The sequence below is a fragment of the Saccostrea cucullata genome, unplaced genomic scaffold, assembly GCF_032062105.1.
Source record: "Saccostrea cucullata isolate Sc308-1 unplaced genomic scaffold, CSIRO_AGI_Scuc_v1 ctg160, whole genome shotgun sequence".
NCBI classification, from domain to species: Eukaryota; Metazoa; Mollusca; class Bivalvia; order Ostreida; family Ostreidae; genus Saccostrea; species Saccostrea cuccullata.
This window is the reverse complement of record NW_026938254.1, coordinates 350,187-362,368: the sequence shown is the minus strand read 5'-3', so window position 1 is coordinate 362,368 and position 12,182 is coordinate 350,187. Positions and strand designations below refer to the sequence as shown.

General features: G+C 35.5%; 1 protein-coding gene across 1 annotated transcript; it reads left to right on the top strand.

Moving 5' to 3' along the window:
• The first annotated feature begins 2,460 nt into the window (after positions 1-2,460).
• On the top strand, positions 2,461-3,736 carry LOC134249784 (zinc transporter ZIP3-like). Its single transcript, XM_062732140.1, has one exon. The coding sequence runs from the start codon at positions 2,549-2,551 to the stop codon at positions 3,524-3,526; it is 978 nt and encodes a 325-aa protein (XP_062588124.1). The 5' UTR covers positions 2,461-2,548; the 3' UTR covers positions 3,527-3,736.
• The last annotated feature ends 8,446 nt before the right edge of the window (positions 3,737-12,182 follow it).

The window sequence follows — 12,182 nt, the reverse complement described above, 5'->3', positions numbered from 1 at the left end:
AATATAGCTTAAAGTACATGTACATTGAAGTTACTCTTAAAGTTAATTTTAACAAAAACATGTTTGGGGATAGGCAGTATTATCAATGTAATTCAATCATCTATTTGAAAAAAAAAGACAAATTATATAGAAATATGTTTTGTGATTTATTAGGTTACAAATAAACAAAAAGAAAAAAAAACTCAGTAGATAAAAGTACTGGTCATTGACCGGTTTCCAACTACCGTGCATTCGAGATTCAGCGCGGGGTGTTTTGAATTATCTATTCATGTATAATTGTTAAAGGACGACAGGGCGCTTTTCAGTTGCATTCGTTATGAATCTAGGCATAGTTGAAAAGAGAAAAATTTCATTAATTCTATTGATGAATCGGGTTCTTCTGGAGTATAGGGAAATATTTCCAGATATCATATTTTGATTTGCTCAATTAAAAATATACTTTGAAATATAGATAAATGTGTAATTTCGTACAAAAAATATCAAATTTTCACATACACCTTAATATAAATTATCTATATATCTCTGGGTCATCGCTCTTCGTATTTAAAACAGTATTTTGTGCAATTTAGCTCAAAGAAAAGGCAAACAGTTGTAAAGACGATAGCTCAGTGGTATGTTTTCTGTGCATGATTTGGAGGGATTTTGGTTCATTTTGCTGTTTTTTTTTTTATTTTAAAATAAACTTTTTGATTCTTTTGCAGCGAACATACTAGCAGTTCTTCCGATCTACTGAAAGTTTAATGCAATTAAATACTTTAAATTTTACTAAATACCGGCGCAGTGGATAGAGCGTCTCGGACTAAATCCTTACGTCGCGTGTTCGAATCTCCGAGTGAAAAATTCTCGAGAGGGACGTTAAACAATATACAATCAATCAACCGAATCCCATTGTAAGACATGGAGACTGGATCTTCGAGGTCCCATGTCGCAATAGGTGATGCCACGAAAAATTTTCTAGAGGGACTTTAAACAACAAAGAATGTACTAAATACCTATCATTTATAGCTGTTTATTCATTATGTGAAACGATACACATGTTATCGTAACTGTTAAGAAGGATTGATTGATTGATTGACTATTTGTTTGATTGTGTGTTGTTTAAAGAATCATTCGAGAACTTTTTCACTCATATAGAGACGTCACCATCTAACGGTGAAGAAATGCTTCAAATTTACACCTTTACTCGACACCCAGGCATTGAGCAATGAGGGATCTTGTCCCAACTCTTGTGTTTTGTAGCTCTACGTTTGAAATAAATCTCAAAATGGATACCGCTGTCATGGAAATAGAGAGAACATGACGATTTAATTTCTAGTTTATTCAGTAAAAGCCGGTCACTTCTTTTGAAACATTTCAAAAGGTTTATTCCAAACTCAATCCAAAGACTTGCTTATTGTATTTAAAAAACAGGAATAAACATCGTAAGGATCATGCTTTTACTTAATTAAAAGATAAGATCATCAATGGGTACCAACGATGTGGAATGGCACCGGATCATTGTTCCCATGGATACAGAAAACGTGGAAAGTTTTTTTCTTTTAAATCATTTCAAACTTCCCAAGATGGATTGAGTTCTATTTGTCTCAGGAATTTCTGAAATTACTGGAAACCAGGGATAGCTAAGTTCTGAAAATAAGCACAATTTCAACACATATATAGAATTACATGTACTTACCTGGTCTTGAATATGATATCGTCTATAGTTGGGAAGGGGGGGGGGGTGACTTTTGCTTTTGGACGTGTGCAATAGTAATGTTTTCAAGTCCTGTCGTTGTTTAATTTGTTTTGTCATTTTATGGAGTGGAGGGAGTATACGTGACTGCTGGGGTTTCAAACATTTCTTTATTATTTTTTATTGAATGGGTGTAATGTTATATATATATATATATATATATATATATATATATATATATATATATATATATATATATATATATGTTTGTTTTGTGGTCTTCTAGAATTACATCAACTGTTTTGTTAGATGTAGGTCTATCCACGTGAAACTGGTTTGAGTAAACAAGGCATCTGCGTACTTAGATGAACTCTTAATTGACAGGTGTCTACAGGTCAAGGCACTATCGTCTTTAAACAAAAATCTTGACTATAACTGCGTAGAGAATCAAATTCTGAGAACATTGTTATGAACACACTTTATGTCTTCTAGACATCTCTGTGGAGAGATTTTTGCCGTTTGCTCTTTCTGATATAAAAACATTTCAAGTTAAAATCCATATAGTCTATTTTCATAAGGTCCAAGTGCATTCCTATTCTGGTAAACACAAGCCAAACTCATTCTTGTCATGAGCTTTATAAGCAAAAAACCAGTCATTCAGACACCTTTTGGTGATCACATGGTACTATGGGAAGCTCATTAATCGTTCTACAGCAGTTCAGGGTGGAATCTTTTAACTCTAGGTGGGAAAATCAAAGTACATGTGTCACACATTCACCAAGGTCGATAGATATACATTCAGGAGATTAAGCGCACTATCAGTACCCTGGATATGCATGCTATTTACACCATCGAACGAAAATCCACCTGTTAACAATGAAATCCACCGCCAAAATCATATCAATATTCATTCTTTTTGCTACAACATTTTTGATTGGGATTTTACCACACGGATTATTGAACCTCCTGCAAAAGAAATTTCCAAAAGGAAATCGCTTACAGCAGTACATAGGCATTCTGAACTGTTTTGCAGGTGGTGTCTTTTTCGCTACAGCCATTTTGCATTTAGTGCCAGAATCGTCTGAATTATTAGAAGGCATGTTTACAATAGAATACCCAGTTTCTGGGGCGTTATCTGGTGCGGGATTTTTTCTTCTTTTGTTCATTGAGCATGTGATTGGAGTTTGCAGAGGTGATGCTGATCATCACTTCTCTATGGAAAACAAGGAAATTGAAGTGAGTCATATTGAGCTAACAAAAGTTACAAAAAGTAAAGATGATGGATTCACTAATGATGAGGTAGTGTTAGATAAAAGCAAAAATTTCCAAACTCCGACAGATTCAGAAAAGTTGCCAGAAAAACAAAAGAATATTGTACAAGAGAACAGTATTCTATCAAAATTAAGAGCCTTTGTTCTGCTGTTGGCTTTCTCGTTCCACATGATATTCGAAGGCCTCGCTTTGGGTTTGGAACAAACGGAATCGGGAGTGTGGAGCCTGTTGGGAATTTTGGCCCTCCACAAGTGTATCGTGTCTTTCAGTGTAGGACTCCAGCTTAGTGAGAGTTTACAGAGGGTAAAACCCGTCATTTTGTCTTTAATAGCATTCTCCGCCGTGGCGCCAGCAGGTGTCGCCATTGGTTTCCTGGTTACAGAGTACGGAGACAATGCACGCGCGCAGAAAATCGCTGCCGGGGTACTTCAGAGTCTGGCTACAGGAACGTTTTTCTATGTGACTTTCTTCGAAATCTTGCAAAAAGAATTGACAAAAGGGCATAACCTGTATAACGTGTTTTCCACTTTTCTGGGGTTTTCGGCAGTTATTGGAGTTGAATTTCAACACGATAGTGATTAGTTGCGTTTTGAAAAGATTATACAGTATACATAAATATCCATATGAACAACCTCAGTCAGCGTGTGTCAATAGAGTGTCAGATGAAATACAGTGTACTCGTTACGAAAATCGAAATCTCTAGTAAGAAATTCTTGTTGTCGATCGATGGAGCGAGTGGAGACAAAAATAAATTTCGTGTCCTGGTCCGTCCACTGATAGAAGAGATTTATATACACGAGTTTATGAATATTCATTTTCCTTTTACATTTGCAGTGGACAAAGGAAAGGGTGACTTATGGCTTCTAGGTGTGAAAAAATCAGAATCTGAGTCTGAAATGTGGATTCAATGATATTATTACTCATTCTTGAAATGAGCAGTCATGTACATGATATCTATTAAATGTTTAAAAAAAAGTATACACAGATCAAGAACTTACTTTCTTTCTGGTGATACTAGAGGTACTAGGAGCAAAGCTCACTGAATAATATCTCCGCTCCCATATGATTATAATGACAAAAGTCCCTGTTTGCTCTTGGAGACCCGAAATAAGTGTCAGATCAGAAAGTAAGGTAGGAGGTGCACAGTGGTATTATGTAATTAAAAAAATTTGTGAGGATATCATTAAATTTTATTCAGTGGTATAGGAGGAGTTGCGGATAAGAGATGGGTACCCTTCAATATTATAGAAAGAATGGCCAAGTCTATGTTTTGCTGCATAGGAAACCCAAAATATGTGTCCGATCAAAAAGTAAAATAGGAGATGCATTATATAGAACAAAGATTTTGTGAAAGTTTCATTAAATTTCATTCAGTGGTATAAGAGGAGTTGCGGATAAGAGATGGGTACCCCGAAGCGAAACAGACGGACGGACCTATAGACAGACGGACGGATATTCCGATCACTATATGTACCATCTTGTTTTTCATGAAGGGGGTATAACTAGAGGTACTGTGAACACTGAGCTCACTAAATGATACCCCTGCCTCCCATATGATTATCCTGAGAAAGTCCGTGTTTTGCTCAGGGAAACCCGAAATATAGTAAAATACGAGGTGTTCAATGGCGCTATGTAACAAAGATTCTGTGAAAATCTTATTAAATTTCATTCAGCGGTGGATATAATAGAAGAGATAGATACTCAAAGGCGAAACAGACGGATGTACAGACAGACAGACGGACGTATACATATGTTATTATGTTTATTCACCAATCAAGGGCCCACGGGGGGCATGAACAATTATTACAAAATGATAACATTGATTACAATTCTATATTAAAGATAATGTAACATGACTAGTGATTAAGTTTGACATTGAGAAGTGCATCACCACACTGGATCAAAAGCTTAAAACCATAGAATGATAAAAGAAAACACAATTAAATAAAAATGATAGATATAAGGTAAATTTAAAAAAAAGAAGAAAAAATCTTGTAGTAATGGCAGTACTCTAATATAAAACTAGTGCATCTTGAATACAAAGGGCACCAGGGGATGATACCTCTACACAGCCAGTCTGGCAAACCTGTACCCTAAGTATTGAAGATGGTCATTCCAAAAAAAAAATCATTTAAGTATTAACAGAAATAGTAATTTCAATTAATAAGTACTTAGCATACGAATAATTACTATTTCTGTTAAAACTTAAATGAACAATTATTACAAAATGATAACATTGATTACAATTCTATATTAAAGATAATGTAACATGACTAGTGATTAAGTTTGACATTGAGAAGTGCATCACCACACTGGATCAAAAGCTTAAAACCATAGAATGATAAAAGAAAACACAATTAAATAAAAATGATAGATATAAGGTATAATTCAAATATTCAATAGAAATGTATATAAAAAAGGAAAATTAAGAAAAAAAAATTATGAACTGATGATATAATTTTAAATTTGTATTCTAACATATATGACTGACAATTATATTGATAAGTGTATAAATTTGAAAAATTAATAAGAAAACCTAAATAGATTTTGGTTCTTTGGTTGAACAATTGAAAACAAAAGCAGATAAAATATCATGCAAATCGCTTTGTAGTTGCAATAAATTCTTGAGCAAGTTTAAATATTGCAATATTTTCGTTGCAAGTAAGATTATTAATTACAACCATTTTAAATAAGTTGTAAAGATAAAGGCATTGGTAATTGCAAAGTATTAAAGTTTTGCATAAGGTTCTGTCTTTGCATACAGTATTTTGGACATTTCATAAAAAAGTGATATGATGTTTCTGAACTAAACCCGCACACGTCACAACTTTTATCTTCCTTTAAAAAATGATTAAATAATTCAGCATTTAAATTACTAGCATTATTTCGCAATTGACAATGCAATATATTCATTTTACGACTTCCATAATTGTAATATTTCTTAGGTTTTATGTTTTTTGCCATTATAGCCATATGGGAGGTGGGGATATCATTTAATAAGCTCAGTTCCCAAAGTACATGTATCTCTAGCTAGTTCTCACCCCACTGGAAAAGCGGGAGGGCATATATCTAGTGATCGGGATGTCCATATGTATGCCCATCAGTTACGCTTTTGGGTACCCATCTCTTATCCGCAACTCCCTTTTACCGCTGAATGAAATTTAATGAGACTTTCACAGACTTTTTAGGTCACCTGAGTAAACTCAGGTGACCTATTGCTAGCCGTTTTCGTCCGTCGTCGTGCGTCGTGCGTCGTGCGTCGTGCGTCGTTCGTCGTGCGTTAACATTTGAACATTTTCAGCTTCTTCTCTGCAACCGCTGAACCAATTTCAACCAAATTTGGCACAAAGCATCTATTGGTGAAGGGGAACAAAAATTGTGAATTTCATGATCCCTGCCCCCCTGGGGCCTGAGGGGTGGGGCCAAAACCACTAAAATTAATGCAATCTTTAAAAATCTTCTTCTTTACTCCTGGACATCAAGCAGTCAAACTGTTTGCATGATTGTAATCAGCAATGAGTCCTCTACCAAAATTGTGAAATTCATGGCCCTGGGGTCAGGGGTTCTAGTGCTAGGGCGGGGCTAAATAAGTAGGTAGTGAAAATGCATTATTTCTTTGAAAATCTTCTTCTCTGCTCCTGGGTATTAAATAAACCAACTAAGTACATAGTTATGATGAGCAAGAGTGCCTCTACCAAAATTGTGAATTTTATGGCCCCAGGGTAAGGGGTTCTGGTGTTAGGGCGGGACTCATATTGATTATTTAGTGGAAATATATGAATTCTTTGAAAATTTTCTTCTCTGCTCCTGGGTATTAAATAAACTAACTAAGTACATAGTTATGATGAGCAAGAGTGCCTCTACCAAAATTGTGAATTTTATGGCCCCAGGGGCAGGGGTTCTTGTTTTAGGGTGGGGCTCTAATGATTATACAGTGAAATGCATGAATTCTTTGAACATCTTATCCTTTGCTCCTTGTTAATATACTAATGATCTAATTACATATTTAAGGCTAGGATTTATTTTATTTTCAGTTTTACAAACCCTCAATTCAAGGTTTTGAATTTTCAGAAAAAATAAAACAATTTTTTTTCTTTCCGATGTCAAATTTGAGTCGGGATCGAGATTTCAAATTTACGAACTCGCACTTCCGGTTTTAAGATGAAACGGCGGGTAAATAAAGATAGCTTGGTTTAGGGTAAAATTCATCGATACGAGTGCCATTCACAACGTTTCACCCGTTCAAAGGACAAATAAAATGCTGACGACTTTGTTGCACAATGACATGCTGGTGAGATAATTATGTATTCGTTTCAAAAGTATCTGTCGGTAAATTATTTTCCTCCCCAAGGTTTTAAACTGCCCGTGGTAGCTATTGCATATTGCCAGTGACATTATTTAGGTCTCTGTTATAGCTTACAGTCTAAGCATCATGTAAGGAGCCTATTAGAATAGCAAAATGTACAAATGTTAATAATTGATTTATCCAAAATTTTTTTTATTTCCTTCTCCTTCGGGACTTTTTTATTCTCATGTTCATAACTAAACCTACACATAAAAAAAATGCTGGCCTTATAATGAAGAAAGGGGCCTCTTTCAAAATAGGTAATTTCAGGGCCCCTGGGTCAGGGGTACCAGGGGGGTACTTTGACTAAAAATAAATTAATGCTTTGAAATCTGCCCTTTGATAAGCAATGGTGCCTCTTTCCAAATTTGTGAATTTCATGGCTTTTGGATTAAAACACGAAGCAAATTATAATACAATCGCTGGAAACTTGTTACATGATACTCAGGTGACCTATAAGGCCCGTGGGCCTCTTGTTTGTTATATAGTGCCAATGTGTACCTCTTATTTTACTTTTTGATCAGACAAATATTTTGGGTTTCCCAGAACAAAACATTGGCATGGCATTTTTTTTTGCTGTAATTATATTGAAAGGTACGTACCCATCTCTTATCTGCGACTCTTCATATGTCACTAAATAAAATTTAATGCCGGTATGATACTTTCACAGATTCTATATAACATAATGCCATTGTGCAACTCCTATTTTACATTTTGATCTGACACTTATTTGGGATCTCTCAAAGCAAAACATGAACTTTGCCATTACATATATAGTCATAAGGGGGGGGGGTATCATTTAGTGAGCTCAATGCTCATAGGCACTCTAGTTTTACCCCCTGCTTGAAAAGCGGGGGGGGGGGGATATAGTAATCGGGATGTCCGTCTGTCCGTCTGTATGCTTTGGGGTACCCATCTCTTCCCCGCAACTCGATCCTTTCATACCACTAAATAAAATTTGACAGAATCTTTATTATATAGTGCCATTGTGCACCTCCCATTTTACTTTTTGATTGGACACATATTTCGGGTTTTCCAGAGCAAAACAATGACACTGCCATTTTTTCTATAATATTGAAGGGTACCAACTCGTCTCTTTTCCGCAACTCCTCCTATACCACTGAATAAGTTATAGTTACACAATAGATATTAATTGGTTAATGGTAAATACACTCACAGTTTTTAATTCACGAGGGACGGAGCCCCGAGTGAATTAAAAACTGTGAGTGTATTTACCATTAACCAATTAATATCTATTGTGTAAGTTACTTGTACCAGAGGACCAATGAGAGAAAAGCTGGTTGACAGTTAGCACCGCCCACTTCATCCTGTCAAGCATGTTCCGGAGTCTGTATAAATACCTTTCTCCATCTGAAAGGATTGTATTTTGAATGGTGCGTCTGGGGTATCGACGATCAAAAAAATCGGAATGACTGATCGGGTACGTGTTGCAGCCTAGACAGAGGACTTGATTTTTGTCAGGAACAGATAAACTATTTTATTTTAGGCTGTTATTCCTTTTGAAGATAGTTTTATTTGTTTTTGTTTTGTTTTGTTTTGTTTTTGTTTTTGTTTTTTTTTTCGGGGGGGGGGGGGGGGGGTCAATAGAAAACATCGCCGATTGAACGATCAATGTACAAAAACTGCAAAATGATTTCTGACATTTTATAAAGTTTGAATGGTACTGCAAGCATAGGCGTCGGAAGCAAATTGAAAGGCGGGGGGCTAAACCAACAAAAAAAAGGAAAACCCAATTTCCAATTTTAATGCCTATATATTATGTCTATGTTTGCAAAAAAGTGCCGCCCGCCCCCCCCCCCCCTTTAACATGTTAAATTACTATTTGGAGACAAGAATAAGAATTAAGTCAGTTCGAGATAGAACGTATAAAGTTAACAGGATACACTAGTAAAATACGGAGCCAATGTCGACAAATTAATTTTAGTATTCTTGAAGTTTAAAATGTTGACTAAACTCATTTATCAGTTATTGCCACGGTTTTGGAAATAAGCATCATTTCTTTATCAGTCAAGGTCTTGTTACATGTATGGCTTGATGCCAAATTGTGGGCGTGACTTAAAAACTGTGGTTCTTCTGGCAAATACACCACAGCAGCATCAAAGTAAAATCTGAATTTACCGCCAGTCCTGTGGTACAAGTATGGCACGCCAAATTCACAAAAATGAGATAATCATAGTTTCACAATCGATAAACTAAGTTTATCGGTTGTAAACTATAGTTTACGGACTGTAAACTATAGTTAACAACGTTAATCTATATTTTACATCTGTAAACTATAGTTAACGCGATAATCTATGTTTCACAACCGTAAACTATACTTAACACCGAAAACTATCATTTGCGATTGCAAAACATAGATTATCTGATAAATACAGTTTCACGATTTGTAAACTATAGTTTACAAACCGTTAACTATAGTTAACGATCTGATAAATATAGTTTCACGATTTGTGAAACTATGATTAACAACTCTTAACTATAGTTTACGATTGTAAACTATAGTTTACAAACGTGAATCTATGTTTATCAACAAAATCTATAATTGTTAACGCTTATTACAGACAGATAAACTTAGATTATCATTCGTAAACTATAGTTAACAACCGTGAAATATAGTTTTACAGATGAAAACTATACTTAACGAATCGTTAACTATACTTAACGAATCGTTAACTATAGTTTACGGTTTGTAAACTATAGTTTACAGTCGATAAACCTAGTTTATCAAATGTGAAACTAGGTTTTTCTCATTTTTGTGAATTTGGCGTGCCATAAATAAGACGTAATGATACTTTCACAGATTTTTTATTACACAATTCCATATTGTGCACCTCCTATTTTACTTTTTGATCTGACACATATTTCGGGTCTCCAAGAGCAAAACTGGGACTTTGTCATTATAATCATATGGGAGGCGGGGGTATCATTTAGTGAGCTCGTTGCCCACAATACCTCTATAGTTTTATTTTGCTTTAAACAACAGTCTGGAATAAAAATGATCACTTTTTAGCTCACCTGAGCCGAAGGCTCAAGTGAGCTTTTCTGATCAAAATTTGTCCGTTGTCTGTCGTTGTCGTTGTTGTCGTCGTAGTCGTTGTAAACTTTTCACATTTTCATCTTCTTCTCAAGAACCACTGGGCCAATTTCAACCAAACTTGCTACAAAGTATCATTGGGTAAAGAGGATTCAAGTTTGTCCAAATGAAGGGCCACGCCCTTTTCCAAGGGGAGATAATTATGAATTAGAGAAAAATTAATTATGGCATTTTAAAAAAATCTTCTTCTCAAGAACCACTGGGCCAGTAAAGATGAAACTCATGTGGAATCATCCTCAGGTGGTGTAGTTTCAAGTTTGTTCAAATCATGACCCCCGGGGCTAGGGTGGGGCCAAAATGGCCGATAAAAGTTTTACATAGGAATATATATAGGAAAAATCTTTAAAAATCTTCATCTCAAGAACCACTGGGCCAGAAAAGATAAAACTCAAGTAAAATTTTCCTCAGGTAGTGTAGACTCAAATTTGTTCAAATCATAATCCCCGGAGCTAGGGTGGGGCCAAAATGGCAGATCAAAGTTTTACATAGGAATATATAGGAAAAATCTTTAAAAATCTTCTTCTCAAGAACAACTGGGCCAGTAAAGATGAAACTCATGTGGAATCATCCTCAGGTAGTGTAGATTCAAGTTTATTCAAATCATGACCCCCGGGACTAGGGTGGGGCCAAAATGGCCAACCCAAGTTTTAGATAGGGATATATAGGGATACCTTTTAAAATCTTCTTTTCAAGTACTTCAAAGCCATGATTAGTGATATTTATATGGAATCATCCTCAGGTTGTGTAGATTCTAGTTTGTTCAAATCATGAACCCCTGGGGGGGGGGGTTAAAATTCAAGCCCCCCCCCTCCCCCTCAGTAAACTGTTCTGATCTGATATGTGCTTTTACCTAGACGATGTGCTCAGGTGAGCGCTGTGGCCCCTGGGCCTCTTATTTAGCTTTGAATATCTTGATTTTATTTGGATACTTAATTGTGAAAGTATTTTTACACCCCTGCTCGAAAAGTGGGAGGATATAGTGATCGGGATGTCCGTCCGCTTGTACGTGTATCCGTTTGTTACGCTTGGGGGTGCCCATCTTTTATCCGCAACTCTTCTTAAAACACTGAATGAAATTTTATGAGACTTTCACAGATACATAATGCAACTGTGCATCTCCTGTTAACTTGAGTTGGTCTGCCACTTATTAATTTGGGTCTCGCAGAGCAAAACTATAATCAAATAGGGGCGGTCCGAGTATCATTTAGTGAGCTCAGTGCTCGTAGTACCTCTAGTTATATCTTAAAGTTTGTTTGCAGTCGATTTGAGGCTTTGCATCAATTTTACCTACAAGTATCACTTAACGTTTTGTAACTGCTGTTTCTCACTGGTTATTCTCTTTAGAGAAGTGGGCAGGCATGGACAAGCGAAAGTATGAGGCGCCGTTTTAATAATTTTAAGGTGTTTCTGATATCAAAAAATCATTTTGTGATATCAGAAAATATATTTTTTGATATCATTAATTAAGCGAGATTTTTTGATATCAAAAATTCGAATTCTTGATATCAAAAAATATCAGTCATTTTCTGATATCAAACATTCAAATTTCTGATATCAAGAAATCATTTTATGATATCTAAAAGCCTTCTTATATCAGAAAATGATTTTTTTAATATCAGAAATTCAAATTGGTTTCTTGATATCACAAAACATATTTTTGATATCAGAAAATAAAATAAAATGGCGACGAATCTTCACATAAATAATGATCGAATACTCCCTTGATCTCTAGAAAATCCCGAACTTCAGTGCCAGATTAGCTTTCTACTAAAATTTGT

Coding starts and splice junctions, on each gene's coding strand:
- LOC134249784 (XM_062732140.1), top strand. CDS start 2,549: ATGAAATCCACCGCCAAAATCATATCAATATTCATTCTTTTTGCTACA.